The following is a 25,646-nucleotide window of genomic DNA, read 5'->3' as shown; positions in this document are numbered from 1 at the left end:
CCAATCATTGCTCTTGTTTGTCTGTGTAGGGTCTGTGTAGGGTCCGCGTAGTTACAATTTTTGGGAGGTGCACGTCACACCCTTTTTTGGCTCTGTTTCAGTGGAAAAGGGCCCTTTCTCTTACTCTGTCTTGATCTATAGCTCTGGTCAGTTTCTCTCTTTATTTTATTAACATGACACAAATATAGAGTCTATTCCTTTGGTGTTACTTACCCCCATGGCCATAATCACCTTCCAATAGGCCACTGTTGCACTCTCAAACTAGATGTGCTCTCAACAGGGCTTTTACCTTGCCCTCTTCACTGCACTGACCTGCAAACTCTCATGCAGTACACACACACACACACACACACACACACACACACCATTATTGTCAACATTATGAACTGTAACTCTGCACTCATTCAAACATGAAAGAACCGCTGTTGCAACTGAGTTTTATTCTGCGTGTGCATGTGTGCATTTGCACATTTGCACATTTGCATGTATTAGTCTTAAGCTGTGTGTGTGTGTGTGTGTGTGTGTGTGTGTGTGTGTAGTTGCCACTGTGCATTCACTCCCTAAATCTCTTGTGCTCAGCACTTTAAAGACCAGCTTTGAAAGAGAGAGGGAAAGAAGAGAGAAAAGAAGCAAAAAAGAAGAGGGGGTGAGAGAGGGTGAAATGCAGTGAGAGGAGTGGAGTGCTTTGGTAATGCTCCCCCTCCTTTTTTTGTTATCTCCTCTCTTTCTGTCTTTCATAGTGAGGATCAGTGAAGTGGCAGGTGGATAAAGAGAACACCTGCTCTCTTCATCTCTCTCTGTCTCCCTCTCTATGTTTTGTGATTTTTTTCTGTCTTATTCCCTCTCATCGCTCTCCCTCTCCCTCTCCCTCTCCCTCTCCCTCTCCTGCTCTTTCCTCACGTCTTACCCATTCTGTCTGTCCCTCGCCCCCACTTCGTTTTTCCATTGATGCAGCCTGTCAAACATCTCACAGAATAACCACAAATGGATCTCAAGTACTTGTGTGTGCGCGTGTGCATGTGTTTTCTTGTGGGAGACATAGAGATCAGAGGCAGAGCGGCAGGAAGGGATAGAGGGAGGGGTGGTTGTTATTTTTCCTCTCATATTAATGCTATTCATTATCCTTGTCTAATTAATTCAGCGCCTCCTCCTCCTCCCTTCATTTCACTGGATCTTGCATTCAGACATCCTTCCCTTTTTTCTCCCCCCTTTCACTGCCTTTCACCCTCCCCACTGCTTTTTCTTTTTCTCCTTCTTTTCTCTCTCTCACTCTTGATTCTCCCTACTTTTCCCTCTCTATCTCCTTTGTGTCTCCCACTCTCCCTTCCTCTTTTTTCTCCCCTTTTCCTTCTTGCCTGTTTTTTTTTGTATTGATTCACTCTTTTTCTTTCCCTCTCCCTTCCTCACTCACTCTTTCTCCATCCTTCCCTGTGTCCTTCCATCATTTCTAACCCCCACCATCCCTCTTTGCTATTTTCTCCCTCACTTCCTTCTTTCCTTTCATGCTCCTTTCTGCCTGCCCCTCCCATCAATCCCTTGTTCTTTGGTATTGTCTAGATTAACAAAAAACAAAAACTTGCTGAGTGGCGATGATTCAACAACTCTGTCTGTGTGTGTGTGTGTGTGTGCGTGCGTGTGTGTGTGTGTGTGACAGAGAGAGAGAGAGAGAGAGAGAGAGAGAGAGAGAGAGAGAGAGAGAGAGAGAGAAAGAAAGACAGAGAGAGAGAGAGGGAGTGTACAAAACTAAGTTCAGACAAACACACTCAGAAAACACACACACATACCACAGGGAGCAGAGAGAGAAGGTCAGGGGAGGATTAATGGCTGTGTTCTGATAGATAAACTAATTAAACAAACAAAGACGTCAACACACACATTCAAACACACAGAGTGTAAAGCGGCGGGACATCCCATTGCAGACACTTCAATAATCCAAACTAGAGAGAGAGAGAGATGGAGAGATGGAGAGAGGGGAAACCCATAGAGATGAATGGCACAAAGTGGGGAAAATACAAAGTGTCCTGACAAAATACACCCACACACCCACACACACACATTAGTGCAGAGTTTTGTTGACTTTGAATCTAGTTGGCAGTCTCCTCTCTAAGGGCTGGGTTCACAGACACAGATTAAGTTCGAGGGGAAAAAAGTCTTTTCAGCACAATGAAATGTCCATGGAAAGTAATGTGTCACAGTAGGACAGTAGTTTTCAAACTTTTTCCAAGGAGACACACATTTCAAGACAGCTTTTATTTTGGTGTCTGTGTGGGTTCCTTTGTGTTTGTGTGCATATGACCCTGCCTGCATTTCTTCTTTGTTACCTTAGTGAGGGACATGGAACCTCTGGCAGAGGAATCACTCCTGTGATCACCCCTGTTTGTCTGTCCATCTGTCTGGCAGCAGAATAACTCAACAAGTACTGGACAGATTTTCAGGAAACTGGTGGGAAAAGTTGGTGATGGAACAGAGAAGAAATTATTAAGTTTATAGGTCAGTCGTCTTCAGTGGGGCCTGGCAATGGACAGGAGCTTAGAACAAACAGGGCTGTAACTTCATGACGCTAGTGGATGGATCGGTCTAGGCAGCACTGACCAGCTTTCCACGCTGATTAGCCAAACGGGGCATGTCCTATGACAACAACATTTGCCTGCAGGGAGCAGGGCTTAGTACAATCTGAACTATAGTTTGTGAATACATCCCTCTTTCTTCCTCACTGTACTGTTTGATTATTCATACATTTGTGTATAGTGTGTGACATGGACAGCCACACAGTGACAACCGTGTGGCTGGATATGTTTTCACAAAAGGGGTTTTGCAGGTTGATCATTATGCAAAACAAAGGCAAACACTGACAGGGAGAGAGGGAGAGACTGGTTTCCCACGGGCCTTGAAAATCCTTGAAATTTTGTGTAATTGGGAAAAAACATGAGGCCATTAAACTTTTTTTTTTGAAAATGAATAGCCTTCAGAGCACTTGATTTTAAATTAAAATGTAGTACACAAATTCATCAATATTCCTCAGCTCGTCAGACCCCTTTCTTTCGAGGAGCAGCACCTCTTGTCCTGAAGAAAATCCCCTGATGGATATTTGTGTTGAAACAGAGCTGGTTTGGCATATGGTAACATTGTTCAAGACATGATCCTCTCCATGTTAGCCACGCATTCAGCTCCATGTTGTGGTTGAAATGCCATTTTTTTATTGAGTTGAATGATTACCATCATATCATAAATAACACTGTTACTCAGTATCAGCAATGTCATTGAATGTTAGGGCAAAAAGACAGTACAATAGTAGAGAGAATGACAAAGTGTAATTCTGATGTAATACTTATTAAGTACTTACGCTTTCTCTTTGGCCATTATTGCAATCTTATAATCAGCCAGTTGTTCTTATAATCAGCCACTGATTGTTGTACCCCAATTATTAGCTTTATACCAGCTTCCTTTGTTAAATTTATTTTTAATAGAAACACCAAGATGTTTCAGCTTACACCCTGCATCTCATGCTTGGATGTGTTATATGATGGGTTTCTCTGACACAAGTGAAACGCAGCAGGAGAGACAGGATAGAGGTGGTGAAGACAGAAAATGAGAGATTTAGCTTGATGGATTGAACATCTACTGTGCTTATAGTAAAGCTAAAATGTAAACAAGAATGTGGAGCTAATATTTACATCTTACATTCTCAGGTTCCATGTTTTGGGATACTTTATTATACATTTTTTGTAGTATACTAACATTATCTGTTTCAATTTTCTCCCTTTGTATTGTGTTTATTTGTGTGTGTGTGTGTGTGTGTGTGTGTGTGTGTGTGTAGCCTTACCAGAATAGTGGAAATTTTGGGAGAGCATGGCCCCCTGGGAATTCACGTGGTTCCCTACTGCTCATCACTCAGTGGACGGTGAGTACACACACACACACACACACACACACACACACAGAAATACAGACACCTCACACGTGTTGCCCTAACCCTGTCCTTTGGCCTTTGGAGTAAGCCATTTCTGTTGTCCAGCCTAAATATGTTCACAAGTTATCTTCTGTTAATCCTGTGCTGCACCAGTAAAGGATTCTGGCCTGGGGCACTACACAAACCTGGCAACCGACACACACTCACACACACACAGACAGACAGACAGTGGAAAGAAATCTATCACACACCTCCTGTGCTGTGTTTTTCTTTGGGTGTGTGATGCTCAGACAGTAGATGGGGATTTCCGAAAGGGAGGCAGGATGAGCTTTTATGGCTGTTTTTGTGACTGACCTGACCCTGTCCAAGTCCTTCTTAAATTTCTCTCTCTCTCTCTCTCTCTCTCTCTCTCTCTCTCTCTCTCTCTCTCTCCCCTCTCTCTCTCTCCCTCTATCTCTCTATCTATCTCATTTTCTCCTCTCTCTGTATCCTTCTTCTCTTCTTCCACCCCCTTCCTCTTTCCCATTTTCCTCCTCCATCTCTTTCCTCCTTTTGTCATTATCCCTCTCACCTCTCACCTCTTCTTCCGCTTTCATGCTTTTTCAGCGCAAGTGTGTGTTTGTGAGTGTTTGCAATTCTCATGGTCTCTTCGCTTCATTAAGCCTTGTTTTGGCGTGGAAATTGGAAAGGGGAGAGGTTAAGGGCAGAGGGTGAGAGGTTTTCACTCCTGAATTAGTTCTATCTGCCTTTCTGTCTATCTGACCGTCTCTCTAGCTGTGTGAAAATCTGAGTGCCTTCGTATCTGTTACTCTGCAACATGTAAGTCTTCCCATCTCCCTGCTTTTTTCTTGTTTGTGTGTGTATTTGCTCTTGTCAGTCCTCCCGTCTGTTTCTCTCAGCCTTGTTGCATAGACAGGCAGAAAAGAGCAACTCAAGGTCTGACCACTTTGCTCCCAGATTGGCCTTTTATTAGTTAATCCTGATTTTATATACACTGATAGAAATCCACAGAGCTACGGACAGACAGCAGAAGAAAGAGAAAGAAAGTGTGTGTGTGTGTGTGTGTGTGTGTGCGTGTCTGACAGCCATGTCTAAATGAACCATATGGAGGGCCTCTGTGGGCCTCCCCATTACAGACACATCAGCCTTCTATGGCACACCCTCAGGGTCACTCCAGAAAGGCCAGAGTGTTATTGTGTGTGTGTGTGTGTGTGTGTGTGTGTGTGTGTGTGTGTGTGTGAGAGAGTAAGGTTTTAAAAAAAAGCCATGTGTTCTATCCCAAAAGACCTTTCAAGGCTGCCCTGTCAAAGCTTGACCTCTCTATTACTGCTATCCAAACTCTGCTCACACACAAAAAAACAGCCTACACCACTAAACCACACTAGTATATTGTGCTGCAACTCTATTTGTGTTCTGGGATGATATGTGATAAGATCATGTCATTTCACATCAGAAAAAATAAAAAAAATAAAACCTTGAAAAAGCAAAAAGAAAATAGAAAACAAACTTGAACATATCTAAGACTTTTGAAGTATACACATCTGAAGAATAGATTACTCAGGAAATACTGACTTCATGATTCTTCATTGGTGCTTTCATAAGATATTCACACACCAGAGAATTTCAATAAACAATCCACAGTAATGAGGATATGATTACCACGCAGGTAGAGACAAATAATAGAACAGCAAGAACAGTCTAATAAGTTCAGAAAATTGCATCCCTTTGCTGTAATGCAGCCTTTAAAAACCAGGTAAAGACAACATTTATGCCGCATCACAATATTACAGTATGCCTTAAAATATCCAAGTGACAAATTAAAAAAAAAGAGATATGTAAGTACTTTTTCGGTCATTGAGTAGTGTTGTGCAGGCCATATTGTGAATTGGATACAGATATCACTGAACTGCATGTCTGAACCCCTGAGGTGCTCCACTGGTGTTACATTTCAGTTTGAGTACCTTGACAACTGACAGACAGGCACTCTGTTACATTTTGGTGTAGCAGTACCATACCTAGCTCTTTTGCCTTTCTAGAGTTTCTTTTTTCCTTTTTTCTCTTTTTCTTTGTGACATTTCTTTGTCTCTTGCACTCAGTTAAACTCTCTTTCTCTTGTACACAACCACACATTGTTTGATTATACTGTATTGCTGCGTCATGCTTTTTTCCTGTTTGTGTGTAATAAATAACAGTGGTGATGCCGTTTCTGTCATTATGTCTGTTTTAGGTTCTAATAGCTGTCTTGTCTATCAGTGGCTTGTTTTTCTTCTTTATCTACCTTTCTTCTTATTTTATTCCTCATTTTCTCTTCATCTCCTATACACGCTCTGCGTCCCACATCTTCTGTGCTGTCGCGCAAATTGCCAAATTGTTTCTTTTTTCCTCTCACTTGCCTGTTTCATTGTATTTCTCAGTGTCTCTCCTGACAGATTTTTTCAGCTTTCTCACTCCGTTTGTCTCAAGTCTCTCCTTCTTTCTCTCTCAGTATGTTTTGTGCACTTTTTAGCTTTGAAAAATCCAAATATGAATGGACCCTGAAGTGTCCAGCCTTACACAACATCAATATATAACTAACCATTTCTCCCTCAAGGTCTCTCGGACTCTACATCCGTGGAGTGGAGGAGGAGAGTCGTTCACGGAGGGAGGGTTTGTTCCAGGAAGATGAGTGTATTGTCAAGATTAACCACACAGACCTCATGGACAAGACTTTCAGCCAGTGAGTGGGACATTGTGTGTGAGTGTGTCGGGTAGGATGTTAATTGTGCTAAAATCCTTACAAAATACCTTACTTTACAAAATGCCAGGCGACTCTCTCTCAAATCCACCAGTGGATTTGAAATGGAGTAATCAAGATATGATTGAAGCGCAGACTTTCAGCTTTAATTTAAGGTGTTGAACAAACAAATGGCATTAGCTATTTAGGAATTGCAGCCAGTTTTATACATTGTCGCCCCATTCTCAGAGGCTCAAAAGTCATTGGACAAACTATACATAACATACATAACTGTAATTGTAAGGATTATATTCAATATTTGGAGGAAAATGCTTTGCAGTCTATGACTACCTGAGGTCTGGAACCCATGGACAACATCACCAAACTCTGAGTTTCCTCCCTTGAGCTGCTCTGCTAAGCCTTTACTCCAGCTGCCTTCAGCTGCTGCTTGTTTGTGGCTCTTTCAGCCTTCAGTTTGGTCTTCAGCAGGTGAAAAGCAGCTCAGCTGGGTTGAAGTCTGGGGACTGACTTGGCGATTAAAGAATGTTGCTTTCACAGTGTACTTTGGGTCATTGTCTATCTGCACTGTGAAGCTCCATCCTATCAGTTTTGTGGCATTTTGCTGAATCAGAGCAAGCAGTATAGCCCTGTAAACATCAGAATTCATCCTGCGACTTCCATCAGCAAACACTAATGGCCCACTCCCATTGGCAGCCATACATGCCCATGCCATAACACTGCCTGCACCATGCTGGACAGATGATGTGCTCTGCTCTGGTTCATGAGCTGTTCCTTTCATTCTCCACACTTTGCTCTTTCCATCATTCTGGTCATTCTGGTACAAGTTAATCTTTGTTTCATTTGTTCAGAGAACCTTGCTCCAGAATCAGGCAGGCTTTTTTAGATGTTTTTTGTAAAGTCTAATCTGGCCTTCCTGTTCTTGAGTGACACCAGTGGTTTGCACCTTGCTGTGTAGTCGCTGTATTTATTTTCTCACAAGTGTTTCTTGTGTAGATTTGGACAAAGATACGCCTGCCTCCTTCAGAGTGTCTTCCAGGCCTTTTGGTGTTGCTGAGCTTGCCAGTGCATTCTTTCTTTTTCAGGATATACCACACCATTGATTTGGCTATTGCTAAAGTTGTTTTTATCTGTCTGATCGTTTTTTTTTTTTTTTTTTTTTGTTTGTTTTTTTGCTTTTTGAGCCTAATGATGGCCTTTTTCACCTACCAGCTACCAAATGTAAATGCAAACACTTGGAATGAACTCCAGACTTTTTATTTTCTTAATTTGTCATGGAATAATGAGGGAATGACCACATCTGGCCATGAAAGTGCTTTTTTAGTCAAGTGTCCAGTTACTTTTGAGCCTCTGAAAATGGAATGACAATGTATAAAACTGGCTGCAATTCCTTAAAGGTTAATGCCATATTTTGGATCAACCCCTTAAATTAAAGTTGAAAGTCTGCACTTCAATCACATCTTGATTACTCCATTTCAAATCCACTGTGGTGGTGTTCAAGGGTAAAAATATTAAAGTTGTCTCAGTGTCCAAATACTTATGGACCGAATTGTATATTCTCACAGTCAAACTTTTTTAAAGACTTTTTTGAACAACCTGACCAAAGGTTTACCCCTCAGCTTACACATAAAAACACAAAATCAGTGTATATGGTTAAAATGCATGCCCTCTGTGGGAAGGTTCATTATTTACTTTAAAAATATGTGGTCGTCTCAGGATGGTGATTTCAGCTAAATGTTGTCCTGGGTGTTAGATAAATGCAGATCTGTGTTTCAGAGGATTTAAGGGATACAAATTGAGATCTGAGAGTTGATTTCAAAGGCATCAGCAATTGTTATTTTATATATTTTTTTGTTTTGTTTAGTTTTTTATAACTATAACAAATAAAATAAACTAAAACCAAATATATCTCATAAAATCTATATTTAGAAAAGCATGTCTGCATTTGATAGATTTTCAATATCACTATCAGACCAACTCTATCACTATCAGGTTAAAATGTGTATAGCATGTCACTTCTAACACCTTTTGAAGTCAAGCCAAACTTTTTTTCCGTCCTGTACTCCTTCCTTTTTTTTTTCTTTTTTTTTTCTTTACTGTGTATCTGTGTGTCTGTCCATTGTCAAAGAGGCTTATACCTCCATTGTGTTGCCATCATAGAGAACAGCAGAGCAGACACTGAACAGATGTTTGGACAGGAGACCCTGTGTATGTGTGTGTGTATCCATTGGAGATGGCTGTTGTGTGTTTGGTTGTCTCATCTTATTTCTCTAAGGAAGGATTTGTCCATTGGGATTTCTGTCTGACACCAGATGTTTCTTGCTCGCTGTAACACTGACCCACTGAAAAAAAAAAAAAAAAAAAAAAAAAAAAAAAAACATGAGAAAAGACATGGATATGAAATGATTACAGTTCATTGTAATGACAATAGATACTGTAAAATGATTGCCACAGATTACAACAACTGATACGGATATTAGAATGATTACAGCGTCAGTGCAGACTACACAATAGTCCTTGTCCAGCTGCAAGTGTGATAATAGGATTATATGTGAGGTAGTTTAAACTGTACTGTAGGTAAATGGATTAGCACAGGAGGGGGTTGCAGCTATTGTTCAAAGACAGGTGTATCGTCTCTTTCTCTCTCTCTCTCTCTCTCTCTCTCAAACACACACACTCACACACACACTCACACACACATTTCCTCATGCACACTCAAATTGAAAAAAAAAAAAAAAAACGTCGATGCACATGTGAGCGCACACATAGACAGTATCGTTGATACATACTGGTCCTTGGACTTAGATGAGAACACACACACAGATCATTTCCAAGCATTGATAATTTTACACATGAGGACACATAAACACACGCACACAAACACACACACACCTTCCCCACCCTGGCATTGACGGTTATAGCATCACTGAAATACACTTGCCCTTGGGTTCAGTGCTTGAGCTTAAATGAGAACACACATGCACAGCACACACACACACACACTCTTCTCTATTGTCCATGCTTGGCAGATGTATGGAGGAAGTCTGTTCGAACAGAATGTCTTCCCTACACACACACACACACACACACACACACATATAGTACACACACCGTGTCCAAACATGAACAATTATGATATCATTTGGACAAGATAGTTCCTACAGACACACACACAAATGCTGCTTTCAAATCTAGTGTCATTGTGTTCTTTAAATGATGGAAATCACCATGAGTAGTTCAGCAAGCTATTAGATGAGATGAACACACACACACACACACACACTCACACACACACACATATGCAGGATTCCCGAGACTGTATCTGAAGCCTCCACATTTGCTGCATCATTCACATCATTTTACATTTTATTTATGTCTAGGATAATATGTCAATGTATGTCTATAGCTGCCATTAAAAAGCCTCTTTTTTTCTCAAAGAGAAAACCAAGTAAACTACTGGAATTAGATCCTCTGCATCAAACTCTCCAATGATAATTAGTAATAAAAACTAGCACCGTATAATCGATTTGTACACCCGGTTGACTTTGTCTTCCACAGTGTGAAAATCACCTCATTAGTGAATAAAAGTTACTGACCATATGTGGGACATAATTTCCATTCATCTGTTTCACAAGTGTACTCTAGATCATCTAATTTAATGTAGCAGTTGGCTAACTTTTTCAGCTCGGGCCAAGTGTTGCTTGGGGAGCCTGGCACATTAAATCACAGTAGCACTTGTGTTGTTAGTGAATCCAAGACACCCGCACCATAAAATAGAAATGCTTCCATGTAAGAGTCTCTAGTTACTGTAACAAATAATAGATGTAATGGGAATGTAAGGAAAACAATAGGCCTGAAATGTAATAGACTCTCAATAAAGTTGATTTCCTCTGCTGATTACCGAGATGAATAATGAGGTGGGAGCTCACCACTCTGCCATCTCACCACCAGATTTATGATCTCCAGACAAAGTTCTTGTTATATTCCTGTAAAATTGTAAGTATTACTAATGCATATCTAATGCATTAATACATGCATATCCTTCACACACTACTTTCTAAAGATAGTCTGAGGTTACAGGAATATTATGATCATAATTCATCTAATAATAACGCAGGGGGGAAACAATAGGGGTGTAATCCAATATACTTTAAATAAACCTGATTTTCTCTGTTGGTTATCAGAGGTGAATGATGGTGTGTACTGATCACTCCTGACACAATGGTCCCTCTAACTCACTTAGCATAACGTGATAAAAGCTAATTCTTTGCAGAATTATCTCTCCTCTAGATTATGAGATTATAATTGACTCCTGTACAGGTGTCATGAGATTTTATGCTCTGTGCCCTGTCCTGCCCTCAGTTTGACTTCGAGGTCAAGATGAAGAAAACAAAAGTGGAAAAAAGGGTGGAAAAAAAATATGAAATAGATAAACAAAGGAAAGATTTTATGTGACCAAATTTAGATAAGAATAGTTAACTGTATATGTATACTATACTGTATGCTATTTTATGTATAGCTCTTTATATATGAACTTGTTATATCTGCTATTTTTTTGTAAAGGAAACTGTACAACATTAAGTTGCAGACATGACTGTGGCCAATTCTTACTAAACAGTAGTCATATAATATACATATATGATACCTAATACAGAAGTTTAATGGAGACATACTGAATTCCATTGAGTATCATAATCTCATTTGGAAAATCATGTGTGGGAAAATGTAATACCTAGCCAGTGATGTTTTCAGCAACCACCTCATCAGTCATGGAGATAATAATCAGTTCAAATCAATTTACTTAACATAGATTAATATTAGCCTGTCTTTTGTGATTTTCTGCAGACCAAAGACTCCATTTATATGAAAGAATAATCAGGCGACTATTATGTGGTTCCTTTAGAAATTTAATTTTACATTAATGAGTTAGAAACGTATGCATGTAAAATGAGTGCCATGATTCTGCCAAAAGTTGATTGGAAACCATTTTGTGCTAGTCTCTTTTATATGGTTTATATAATTTCTATTTGATTATACCATATCTTTTTTTTCTCCTCACTGGGTTGTATATGATCATTGCCAAGAATGGTAACATTATGTCTAATAAGGATTAAAGACCACATTAGTTTAACCAACTTAATGATGCATATTACTGTTTGACACATACTTACAGATAACAACTCTCAGGCTTTGTTAGACTAAACCGACTGTGTGTTTTTGCTTTACACTCTTTCTCTGTCCTTCTGTTTTCTTGCATCTGTTTTCCATCCCCCCTTTCTTTCTCTCTCTCTCTCTCTCTCTCTCTCTCTCTCTCTCTCTCTCTCTCTCTCTCTCTCTCCCCACCTCCTCCTCCTCCTCTCCGTTTCAGAGCCCAGGAATTGTTTCGTCAGGCGATGCGTTCCCCGGTCATCCGTTTGGAAGTGGTTCCTTCCCCCAACAGGGAACGCTATGAGAAGAGTCTGATTGGTCAGCTGTTCAGCAACAGCCCTGGCCCTGATGGCAGCCCCCGAATCGCCAAGACCAAAGAACCACCTCCGCCTGTCAAAGTCAAGCCCAGCTTTAAACCCTCAGAGAATTCAGCCATGCGAATGGCTGAGGATGCTACTAATCTGGAAGCTGCCGTCAGTGTAAGCTCCTGTCCTTCAGGCCTGTTCTGTGCGGTGTAGGACACCTTGACATTGTGAATTTTGTTAAACAATTTCCAATTGCCACTTAAGTGGAAGTTTGTTGCAACCTAACTATGACTATGTTCTGGCAGGCACCTCAAATGGATAATTTTTTTCTTGTATTGAAGTATTTAAGTCAGATATTTTTTCTTAAGTCTCAATAGCAAAAAAGAAAAACATTGACTCTGATTGTTTTCGATCAAAGTACATTTTTATGTGGTTTACAATGTGATTCAGATTGTGTTTGTGAAATTGCAATAGGACTCTGTATGGCGGCACCAGTTCAAACATATGGTACTCAGCAGGGGGCTAACTGATTGCATTTGCTGTCTTTTGTCCAGAGAAACAATTTGACAGAAATATGTGAATGTTGTTTTTTTTTTTTTTTTTTTTTTTTAGTGCATTTTTATTTTTTTCCCTCCATCTTTGACTATTTTTGTTTTTATATTATTGCAATCTGTTGAAGTGTGTTTAATTTATCAAAACACTGGCACTGCCACAGTACTTGTATTTGAATCCAGCCTCAAATCTTGAATGTGGATGTCTCCGTCCTAAAAATGTAACAGTGTCCTCTGTAACATCAGTGTTGTAACATGTTCAACATTTGAAAGCTCAGCTAGCATAGGATCAACAGTTACTAAGCAACAGGTGTGAATCATGATTATAAAATTAATGTTGCTTGGGGAAAAAAATACTGAGCAGACTCTGTATTCATTATTTAAAGCTACAGGTACCTCTGTGCAGCAGACTTACAAACATGTATTCTTTTAAACTTGGGGCTGGGCTGTAAATGGGTTACTTGATTCTGGTTGGTCCTGACATACAGAGAGCAATATGGCAGAGCATTTTTTGACTGAAATCTGTGATTTGCCTTGCAAGAGTTCTGTTTTTGCAAGACCTTGGCAGAAGCAGAGCGGAGATGCTGGCTGCGACCTGGGGCTTGAAACACATAGCATATCCGCACAAGATTAACCTTTTTAAAGCTTGATCCACATGGGGAAAAAAAAGCTAGCTGTCTGCGTCTTTCCATAGTAAATAATGTGTTTTTGCAGAAAATGCTCTGCAGTCCACACGCCCCTTTTATATTTAAGTAAACCTGGGTTGTAAAATACATCAAAATTTCCAAAAACAATCCCAGGCTAATGCCTGTTTGACATCTGAATATTCCCAATATCAAAGCAACATTTTCCAAGATTCGAATGAAGATCATGTAGAACAGACCGTGCTAGGTGTATGGCAAATAAGGATGTAATTTGTCTGTCTAGCAGACTCTGAAATAAGAACCATACAGGTTTGCCTGTGAATCCATCCATATTGAACAGAATATTGTGGTTAATTCTACATAGTCCACATTCCAATCTTAGCAGTTGTAGCTTTAAGTTACTTTCTGCTATAAGTCCATTCATTTCCATGGGATACCATTTTATTGGCGTGACAAACAGCGCTCCCTTGTGAACAGTTTTTGGAATGACATGCACAGGAAAATTTTACTTTTACATTTTCTTCAGTTGGTCTTTTATTCAAGACTTTATGTGTTAGCTGTTCTCCATTTTTCGTTTTCATACAGTAACAGTTCATACAGTTCTTTTTAAATAAGAAAAAAAAGACAAAGGCAATGATTTGGTGACAGTGATAATAATGTATGATTGGATATTACTTTTTGCTAGAAAATAACGCAATCATATAAGAATTCCATTCAATTCAATGTGGCCTGAAATAGCTGACATAGATCATTTTTAGCCAATTGTTTTTCTCATTGCTTGAAAACTTACTTTAACTTGCCTGCATTCTCAACTTAGGCCTCCAAGGGGAGAAGTGAGAGTCCACTGCTTAAGAAAAGTCCCGCCCTCTCCAACCTGGTGGCCAATAAAAAAGGGGGGAGGAGATTGAGGATTGACCTAAAAAAAGGTGAGGACCACCTGGCTACAGATCAAAGTCTTACTCATGCAGGGTTTGACTTGTTTCCAAAGAAGTCTCACCTCAGCAGTCCTTTGTGAGTGTGGGTCCAGAAGTTCAATGAGGACAGACAAAGTTTTGGTTGTTTTATCTCTCTTATTTGAATTTCTCTAGCAATACTTCACTTTTCTATTATTTTGTTTTTCTGCTGTGTTCATTCTCTAAACCTATCTCGGTGGACCTTAAACATATATACTCAGGGTTTGGTTATTTTGCGAAAGATGGTGAGGGAAACCTGGTATTTAACAAGTCTTACCTACTCAGAATTAAGTAAATGTATTGCAAATAAAGCCACCTTTGGATTATTTGTTTCATACTGTTCAAATGCCCTGCTTTTACTGTCAACAAAATGGCGTGATGTGTATGTGTGTTTACTTGCGCAGGTGGCACAATGACTTAAAGTATTTCCTGTACTACCTGCCATAGAGAATGGGATTAGTGATTTGGGCTGAATGTTATTCAAGAAAAAAGCTTGTTGCAGTTATTGTGACAGATATTGCAGTTGCGATATGATTCACTATTTTTGTGGGAATGCTAATTTTTGCATCATAATGTTTACTTTTACTGGAAAAACTCTTAAAATGGAGATGATGTGATTTTTGCAGGGATCTGTACCAAACAAAGGATATGATTAGGATAAGATGAAACTTGATTTATTATGGTGTTTTGTCACATTTTTTAAATCTCTCAAAAATTGCAGCTCCTGCAAAATTTGGATATTGTGCTTAGTCATGTTATGTTTTGCTAATATTTCGATGAACTGTTGTAGCTGTGACGTAAGGTTACTATTGATATTACACAACAGCATCAATGTCAGGGTGCTGTTGAAGCCCAGCAACTCTCAGATCAGCTCTCCTGTCTGCATGTGGACCCAGATATTCAATTAGGAATGAAAAAAAGTTTCATTAATCTCATCTTTCCCTTATACCGCTGTATTTTTCCACTCTCCTGCTTCTCCTTCTTCTTTCACATTTGCCCTTTTCATTTTCTCAATCTGTCTCATTGACCCGCTTTATTTCTCGTGCTTTGCACCCAGCCTTGCACTTATTCCTTTATGGCTTTCTTTCTCTGTGCTCTGACTCCATCTCCTCCCCCTCTCCCTCCCTCTCTCCATCTTTGTGATTCCCCCTCTTCAGGCTCTATTAAGTCTTTATTGATCTGCACATTTCTGCTGATATGAATTCATACTGGACCAAACTGCTGACTTGGCTCTGCTAAAGAGACCAGACTAAATGAGGACTATAAAACACACAGCCGTTGTGTGTGCACTTCTGTGTGTGTGGTCTTTTTAGCACATGTATATACTATATGTGAGTTGTGCATGTGTGAGTATGTGAGTGCCTTCACATTTTTATGTGCGCGGAAGAGAAAATGTGTAAGTGAGCACATTTTCCCTGTTTAGCAGAGCGTTTTAATCTTCATCAGATTTCCTTCCAGAACATTCACTCCTCTTTTCCTCTGCACTCATCCCTCTTTCACTTTTTACCTCTTCCCTGCCTCTCCTCCTGCTTCTCCTCCTCTCTGCCCCACACCTGAACTCATTTTTGAAACCGTCACACCTGCAGATAGAGCAAGCTATAGCTAAAGGGTTTAAATTAACACACACACACAGGGCCATAACAATCTCTAAAGGCTTTAAATTATCACACACACCCATACACACACACACTCAGTTGCTGAGTCACTGATACTGCATTGAAGTTCTTAAGAGTAGTTTAATGTGTGTGTGTGTGTGTGTGTGTGTGCGTGTGCGCGTATGTGCTAGTGCATGTGTGCGAGTGTGTGAAGTATGGGAGATTTTGGCTCTCAAAGATGAGCTTTAAAATCAGGAATAGAAGTAAGTGAGACAGCGTGAATGTGTTGGAAAAGGAGGGATGGAGGGAGTGAGAGAGCTTGTGGAAGAGAAATATAGACGAAGAGAGTGAACAGATGTCGAGAGCAAAAATAAATGCAGGCGAAACATAAGCGCTTCCGAAAGTGTTTGTGGCTGTCTGTGTGTTTAGATAGGCCTGGGAGTCAAAGTGCTATTATTACCCCATATACTTCACCTCATATACACATTTCCTCCTCCCTGTGTGTTTGTGTAGGTTCGGAAGGTCTGGGATTTACTGTAGTAACCAGAGATTCTTCAGTCCACGGTCCCGGTCCTATCCTAGTTAAAAATATCCTGCCACGCGGAGCCGCTGTCAAAGATGGACGACTACAGTCTGGAGACCGCATACTAGAGGTACTTTATTGTTTAACTAATGTAAAAGTAGTAATACTGGATTGTTTTTCCTATTACAGGTATACAGGTGATTTTCATCTAATTATAGTCACAAGATTTTTGAGAGGTATTAGGAATCCCACATGGGTTTGGGTTAGACACGGCTACTAGCGCTGTTATTGGTCAGAATATTTGTTGGCCAACCATAACCCTAACCTTAACCTTGGGGGGCCTGCCTGGTCCAGAACTATGGTGGGAGTCACAATAGTGGTGCTGAGAGCCTCTCCCTTCCTTTATGTGATATGTGGGATTTCCTGTTAAAACAGGGTGTTGGGGCGGGGCTTAAAGTTGAGATGCATCAGTCAGAAACATAAACCAGTAAGAGATCCTATACGAGGTGATATGTGATGTTTTACCGGTTGATTTTTGTTCATGCCTACTGGTTTGGCATTAAATCACCATTAATAATACACTGTTTTTCAGGAGGAAGTAGTACTTGGATTTTGACATAAAAGAGGACAAGAAGTGGGGGGAGATGGCTGCAGTGATGCTGATAGTGGTCTGTTGGTGTGTGTGTGTGTGTGTGTGTGTGTGTGTGTAGGTAAATGGTGTGGATATCACTGGTGTGGGCCAGGAGGAGTTGGTGTGTATGCTCCGGAGCACGCGGCAGGGAGAGAGTGTGTGTCTGGTGGTCCTACGACAGGAAGACATGTTCCTGCCCCGGGAGATGGTAAGAACCAATCACTGGACCCTGTTGTCAGGCCATCTTAAAATCACAGCCAATGATAAGTTGTTTTCTGGGTGATTGGCAGGTCGATGGCCAGTTACAAGGATTTTTATCTTCTGTGTAGGCAGCCAGGCAGGCAGATAGACCAACACATCATCTCTTTTTCTCACTCACTCATTCAAACAGGCTTCAGTCTGTCTTAACAACCAATCATATTTCATCTTCTTCTAACTTTGAAATTCTTGGTCCAATCAACAGGCTTGCCTGGATGATGCACGGCTCAGCAGCCTATAGGAAGGCTCCTTTTTATACTTTAAACTCAGCTGTCAATGAGGGTTGCCTTTTATGAGTAATATGAAAAAAAATATAATATTATATACTTCCCTGGCCTACTATTTCCCCTCTTTTTAAACTAATCAGCCAATCATGTTCTACCTTATACAACTCCATTTTGATTGAACTGAATGAACCCATCGTAAAGCTTCATATTGAAAACAGTAATATTTTGCACCAGTTCTTTCCCTGCAACATTGTTTCTAGCTTGATTTCAACACTATTTTGCTCAATAAACACCTGTTTTAACCTCCTCTTGCTCTCTCTTTCTGTGCTCTCTCCTTTTATCTGACTGCATGATTAACTACTGTGGAACTCATTCACCAATGTAAATTACACCTTTCTTCCTTATTTGTCCACCGTTTCTGACAATAAAATTGTATTTCTAAACTTCTTGTCAGTTTCTGACAATCTTTCTGCCTTCTGGTGTTGTCCCTCATTCTCTTTTGTGAGTTTTCTTCCTCCTTTCATTGCTGCTTTAATGGTGAGGGCTATTACTTTTTCCTACAGTTTTGAGGTGTTAGTTGTTTTGCTGCACACAGTCACGCTACAACAGGAAGGATGTAGTGAGAGGTCTTCCTTTCCTCAAGGTTTTCTCAGAACATGCAAGCTGTCGTTTTTCATTAGGGCTAACCTGCTTTCATCTCCTCTGTACCCATTACTCACGTCTTGGGTTCTTTTTTCACCGTCTCTCCCTGTATCTGTCTCTTTTTTCATCTCACTTTTTTCTCCCTTTCTCTCTCTTCCCCTCTGTGTCTTACTTCCTGCTCCTATCGACTGATGTTTCCTCAACGGCTGCCAGGAAGACCCACACATTAGCACGGTCAAACACACACACACACACACATGCACATGACCCTGAGGCCCATAGGAAACTCTTTCTGTGGGAGGATATGGAGCTGTGTGCTGGAGTGTGTGTGCACGTGTGTTAACACTGAGGGTCATTTTCAGCTTCCGTTTCGGTGTGTAATGTAAAGTCTCAGATCGTGTGTATGCACTCATGTCTGAGCTCCATGGTAATTTTCCATGTGTGATGTCCTTGCTGGACTACGGCTACATTTTTGGTTTTATGAATGAGTGTAGTCGAGAATTGTTACTGTATTACATTACCTCTACTTCCTGTTTTCTTTCCTGTATGTCCTTCCTCCACTCTTTGGTCTCTCCCACCCTTTCAAGGATGTTCTGACTCAGACCTTTACTCATATCACTGCTAATACCAGTGTAACTAGGGATATCCTACAACAATGTTTGTGTTAAAGCGTTTTAATATATGGCATGGGGGTATAATGTTGTTCTCTTCCTGCATGTCATGGAGGAAAAATAGTAACCGGAACCTTGGAGTGCATTCACCCTCATATACTGTGGCCACTTGCCAACAATAAAAAAATAGGCAGAGATAGTAGGCATCGTGGACATATCTACGTGTCATATCTACATATCTACACAAAAATGGTATTAATGTTCCACCACTGTTAAACAGTCGCACAACTTTTGAAGCAATGGCATTTTAGCAACTGGCAGCAAATAACTAAAAGGCTAAAGTAGTTAACTTAGTGCTTAAGTTTCAGTTTGTTGCTGTGGGTATATAGGTTTTTCCAAAGCTTTATGGTCCGTGGATGAATTAAGAACAGTGATTAAATGTGAGCTGTGTGCATTACATTGTTTGAACACACACCCTTCCGTCAATCAGGTGCAAATATTCACCCAGACCATAGTATAATTCTACTTTCAAGAGTTTCAAGATGGAGTACAGTGATCACTAAAGAAGGTGATCATGCTGAAGTGATGAAACACAAGTATACATGTCCCTGCTGTTTTTTTATGATTTCAGAGTAATTAACACTGCTGTGTGGAAATGCTAGGACATTAAAGTGTGAAACAAGCAGCGTTCAAAGTGGAATTTACCGTATTTCCCCAATTAATAGCCCAGGCGTTTAAGACGCAAAATCAACTTGGACCCCAGGCGTTTAAAAGAACCAGGCGGCTATTTGCTGCAGGCCTTTATTTATTTTTACACAGACCTGCACCAGGCAATTATTGTGATGACGGTTAGTGTCCAACATATTTTTTAGTACAAAGGTACTATAAGGCATAAGGTAAACATATCTGTACATACAAACATAGTGCAAACCGTCAAACTGCTCGCGATGCGAGTCGTTCCCTCTGACACTTCCGTTTTCTGTCAAAATAAGAATTAGTCGGTCGATTTAAGATTATGGTACACCCTTTTTTCTGACGTTAGCTAGCTCTCTTATTTTGACAGAGAATGAAAGTGCCACACAGTTATTGTGCAGCTAACTGTTTACTTCTGCAAAAATAAGGTGAATCTATTTTCTTGGGTTTACCTCAATATAATGCAAATAATCACCACGGCGGTTATTCGGGTGGGCGTTTAATACGCAAAATCGGTGCAGACCCCAGGCGTTTAAAAGAACCAGGCGGCTATTTGCGGCCCGGCGATAATCTTAAATCGACCGACTAACCCTACTTATACAGTAGGGTTAGGGTTAGTTTTATTCAGCTCATCAGCTCCAGTGTCAACAGGAATAATGTTGCATAATGTTGGGTCTTTTTCTGGTTTTAATTGTATTTACTTGTTTTCTCTAGAATGGTTGTTTTAGTTGTATAGTAGATTCCTCGGTCCCGACAGCCATAGAATCTGATACCATGGACACTGTGCCAAAATACACCCACCCGGTCAGGAAACTGAGGTCCTGTTGTTCTTCAGCACACGCACACACACACACACACACACACACACACACACAGTGCTTGCACATGCAGACAGAAGAACTACTTCCCATCAGTCGAGTATTGTTCTGAAGCAGACAAAAGCACACACCAAAATGCCTCCCATTGGTATTGCATTGTTTTGTGAGTTCCCACTGTCTATTTTGATAGATTCTTAACCAGCCGAGGAGTCAAGGACACTGTGTGTGTGTGTGTGTGTGTGTGTGTGTGTGCGCGCACGCACGTGTGTGTGTGTGTGCGTGTGCGTGCGTGCGTGCGTGCGTGCCTGTTAGTGCATGTATATCCGTGTATGCCAGTCAGTCTGCGCTTGTGTTGTATATGTGGGTGTGTGGGTGTGTACATGCACACATGCTTGTATGCCTTCCTGCCTACTTGTGAGTGTGTGGATGTTTGGATGTGTGTTTATGTATGCACATGCACACATTTACATTATTAATACAATGTTTTGTATTCTCCCATCCTTCGGGTGCCTGGTACTCAGACCAACTTCAAAGTCTGAATACCCTTGTGCCATTATATTCAAAAGAATGGTTATGCCTGATAGACAATAGTGTTAAATTTATACACAGACTCAGTATAGCCTGACATTCTGTAAGCTGAGATTTTATCATTTCCTGAAGTTATTATTTCTCTCTGTGGTCATTTGAAGGCTAAGGAAAAGTTTGTCGGAGATAGAGAGAAGAAAAAAAAATAGTTTAACGAGACGTTGTGCAAAGTCACATCAAAGTTAGTATTTTATCTTTGTAGTATCATAAAGTTATTTGTAAAGTCTAGTATATTAACAGCATCCCTACTTGGAATGTTGGGAAATGCATTTTACATTGCTATGCATTATTCGGGAAAACAGTTCTGCTATGTCATCTCTTATATACAGGTATTTATTTACTTTCTTAAAGCAACAACAAGGTTTACCCACATTTCTCTTACATCAAACTTTTCTTCAATGCAGAAACCTTTTTCATTCCCTGTAAAACTGTATGTGTGTCCCTTAAAATGTGGCAATTATTTTTCCACAGTTGCTACTGAATTTCATGGTTTATAATGATACAAATCATGTCCAGGCAGAAAGTTAAGACAAGAAGTTTATTTCAGGTGGTGAGGGGAATAATAACAAATCAATTTTGCTCAACAGTGTAGCAAGAAAAAAACACAGCTAATGTGAGAGAGGACACCAAACACACACCTGCCACCTACCGCTGCTCCCACCAAACATAAAACACACGACGGCGATGACAAGATTCTCTGTTGCACTTATATCTGAGTACAGTTTAATTATATGAGTGGTTTGTAGTTTCTAACCATCAAGCTGAGCTCAGTTTGAATACCATAGATAGATGATGTAGGTGTGGATAGATTTACAGAATGATGATTTATAGACAGAGGCATATATAGGCTTGCAAAGCAGGAAAGGGAACAAGGAATCCACTGTGGCTTTAGTGTTATTTTCAAAAGAAAGATGAGGTGTTGTGCAAACTCATTCACACTATATTGAAGTTCACGTCTGGCATTTCTCCCCACTGTTGTTGCTCTATTTCAATGAGCTGACCTCTGCCTTTTCCACAGCCACAACAGTGATAAGAATAACTGCAATTGAGCTTGTGAGTGTGTGTGTGTGTGTGTGTGTCCTTCTGTCCATGACAATGAAAATCCTCCAAAAAGACATTGTTTAGTTGCTTGGCCCTTGCTGCACTAAAGTAGAAGGTAGTAAGTGACAGACAGAAGGAACAGAATAAACCAATTTCTGTGATATGTTCCGAAAGGTTGCTGAACTCTGCTACACAGAGTACAGAAACAGTTCGGTGGAAATGAGGGAAAATAAAATAGTTGGCCTAAGAACAAACAGTATTAAAAGAAAGAAAAAGGAGTGCAAGAGACAGTGGTGAGGAGAATGAAACAGGATGAGATGAGGGAAAAGGGCAAAGGGAAGGAAGGAAAGGTTGTAGTGATATTCCAAACAGGTCAGTATATCATCGATGCTGGACCCTTTGACATGCAGAGGATGCTGTCGTGTGATTTATTGCACAGCATACACATGCCTGCTTATAAGCAACCTGCCAGTCCCAAGTGACACACACTCACGCACACACACACACACACACACACACACACACACACACACACACACACACACACAGACAGGCTTCCCAGGAACCTGGCAGTGGCTCAAGTAATGTCTCCTGCAGACACTTCCTCTCCACCTGTACAACTTCCTCAATAAAGACCTTTGATGTGTCTCATATGAAGAGTTTTATTCCAAACAGAGGTATGCAACCATTATCATTACATTAGGTTATGATGAACAACGATCTTTCTGAACCTTAAAGCAATTATGAACAGCAGTAATTTTAGTCAGGCATGTTATGCCCTTACTGTCCTGTGCCTGGTCTCTGCTAGGACAGTGTTGCCCAGCACCATTGTCCTTGAATCACTGTCTTAAATAAATAAGTTGACCTAGCACCAGGCAGCACCACCATCCTCCATGACAGTTAGTGCTGGGTATTGGCAAGGATCTCATGATATATGGGTCACAATATGATTTGTATCATGATGCATTGTAATACTCTAGAGAATTGACTGACAATGTTAAATAGAGTTTAAAATACAACCTACAGCATGACATCTACTTAGACTAACAGACTGACTCAAGCCTCTAAAAAATAAATTCCCATAAGATCAGGCCCGGTATTCCCCCAGCCCAATGTATAGTTGGGGTTGGGGTTAGAATTAGTATAACCATTAAGAATTGTAACCACTTACTAACTCATATATAGACATTGTTTATTTATAGATTATTTATTTAACTTTGCATTTTAATCAAAATAATTTTATCTCTCACTATATGTAACTGATTAAACTGACAAATACAAACTTTGGGTCAAAAGTTTACACCATTGAGAATGAGCTAAGAGAACATTCATGCACTGCCCATAAATTATAAATATTTGATACGAGGGGCAAGAGAACTGATACCATATTTTAAAGAAAAAAGTATTACAGTATTCAGTTGTATCAGTTTCTTTCATTCTTTGTTATCTTTCTTTCTTTCTTTCTCTCTTTCTTTCTTTTGCACAGCTATAATAAACATTGGAACGATTTGCACGATTTGATGAATCATGTCTGTTGTTGATATTTTAAGGTTGCAGATGGGAATGGCTCTGTGCAGTCACTATCTCTAAGCTTTAAAAAACAGATGAAATGGTCTAAAAAAAAAAAAAAAAAAAAAAAAAAAAGGGTAGTTTCAGTCTGTTTGTCACCCAATTTTATACAAATACAAATCACATGCATTTTAGGTGAGGGCTTCGGGAAAAATAATTTAAAGTAGAACTGAAAGAGTTAAATGCATGTAACTTTATAACTTTTTTCTCTTTTTACCTTGTGGAGCGAAGGTATCTGCCAGCTTGATGTCTCTGTTTACTGAGAGGAAACAGAAGAAGGATGATGATGAAATGATGGAAGGATCTCATCTATCTTCTCCTCCCCCTCTTCCCTTGTCTCATTTTAGCCCACCATCTGGTGTTGTCTGCTTAATGTCTGCGCTTGCTGTAGAAGAAAGACATTACACCACCTCTACACACACACACAGACACATACACACACGCATGCACACACTCTTACAGTCACTTTTTTGTGACACAAAAGTATATGCATGCACGTTCACTACATACACACACCAACAAGTATGCATCCACCTGCTGTGTTGGCTCTCTGCGTAGAGTAAAGGCATTGTGTGCGCACACACACACACACACACACACACACACACACACACACAATAAGACATTTTCTCACTCATTTACTCCACACACGAACAAGCATACACCTGCTGAGTTGGCTAGTGCCTTGAAACTAAACTAATGTTTCAAACAAAGATGCTCCTTTTCCTCTTCCAAACACTTCACACACCCCTCCTGCTTCCATTGCTTGTTCTCTCTTGCACTCTCATTCTTCTTCCACTTCACTTATGGCTCCCTTGTTTACCCTTCCCCATATGTCTGCTTTACCCATCTCCAATACATTTTAGAAATAAGAAGGGTACATGATAGGATACAGTACAAGACAGGCTTGCTAAACTCTGTTTAACACTGGGACACGTTAATTGTGCCATATACAGATTATGTGACCTGTTTGTTACCATGGGTATTAGATGTAATCCATAGCTGTCAGAGGCAAAGAGTTTGATTAGGAACTGTTTCCTGCTGATGAACACCAGGAAATTGTATTTATCTGCCTCTAATTTGTACTGTTTACGGTACATTCAGCCCACTGCATCGGTGTGCAGCGACAGTGAAGAACCTGACTGGAAACCTCACCAAATTACACAAAAATGATGTGGATGGATAGATTGCACTAAAAAACAAACATTGAAATTGCAATGCTAATTGCATAAAAAAAAATGTTCACATCAGTTGGGAATTGAAGCCAAATCACCAGAATTGAAGGTAAATGTTCGTGCTTATCAGACACCTCAACTTTTCCTATGTTTCATGCTTTAGTACACTATTTGCATTTAAAACAGAATTTACCAGAATGCTGTGGTAGTGCTGTGGTTGCATGGCAAACCACACAAGGCAAGGCTAACAACCAGTTTTAGTCTTGACCCACAGATTATCAAACAGTGGAATAAACTAAATGAAAACAGGTCTGTTGAACAATGCAGTATTTTATTGTTGTATCCACTGCCTTGCACAACACTTGACACACATTAAAAGCATAATGTATGAACATTTACATGACACAGCCAACACAGCAGATGAGGATGTTAATACCAGCCGCTCACAGCCACCTTGTGGCTACCAATGTAGAAATTTGAATGGAGAATCTCAGGATGTTCTCCTGTCAGCTGTATCTTTGCCCCTGGTGCCCAGTTTGTGACGAGTAGCAAGACAGTGTTCGCTCTGTCCTTTCATGTTTTATTTTCACAGCAGGAAACGTTCTCTTTAGTGCCAGATGCTGCTTACACACATGTACACACACACACACACACACACACACACACACACACACAGACAAAATCAATCAGTTAACAGTTGGCAGCTGGTGACAACACATTCAAAACAAAACAACTTTATTGAACAGTTTCTTCATTCCAATTATCCCTCATCCATCACCATGCCAGCCTTTGTGTGTGTTTGCACATGTGTGTGTGTGTGTGTGTGCTTCTGTTTGTTGGTTTTCGGTGTGCTTGTGTTTGTGTGTGTGTGTGTGTGTGTGTGTGTGTGTGTGTGTGTGTTGGGGGGGGGGGGGGGGGGTTTGTGTGTGTTACATTCGGTGATATCATCACCAATGTGACCTCACAGAATCACTACACTAGATCTCCCATCTGTTACACACTTGGAGACCTGTCTACACAGACACACACGTACACA

At 40.3% G+C, this 25,646-nt stretch overlaps 1 protein-coding gene across 3 annotated transcripts in view; it reads left to right on the top strand.

Annotated features, from left to right (window-relative positions):
- Positions 1 to 25,646, top strand: part of LOC115379838 (partitioning defective 3 homolog B-like) — a 283,828-nt gene that overhangs the window by 106,797 nt on the left and 151,385 nt on the right. For all 3 annotated transcript variants that reach the window (XM_030080760.1, XM_030080759.1, XM_030080758.1), the window contains exons 6-11: positions 3,818 to 3,901; positions 6,501 to 6,626; positions 12,010 to 12,268; positions 14,107 to 14,215; positions 16,351 to 16,490; positions 17,071 to 17,199. In XM_030080760.1, the coding sequence (XP_029936620.1) occupies positions 3,818 to 3,901; positions 6,501 to 6,626; positions 12,010 to 12,268; positions 14,107 to 14,215; positions 16,351 to 16,490; positions 17,071 to 17,199 (847 nt within the window). The remainder of the gene's footprint in view (positions 1 to 3,817; positions 3,902 to 6,500; positions 6,627 to 12,009; positions 12,269 to 14,106; positions 14,216 to 16,350; positions 16,491 to 17,070; positions 17,200 to 25,646) is intronic.

Source organism: Myripristis murdjan, chromosome 21, assembly GCF_902150065.1.
Source record: "Myripristis murdjan chromosome 21, fMyrMur1.1, whole genome shotgun sequence".
NCBI classification, from domain to species: domain Eukaryota; kingdom Metazoa; phylum Chordata; class Actinopteri; order Holocentriformes; family Holocentridae; genus Myripristis; species Myripristis murdjan.
This window is presented reverse-complemented; position numbering and strand designations above follow the sequence as displayed.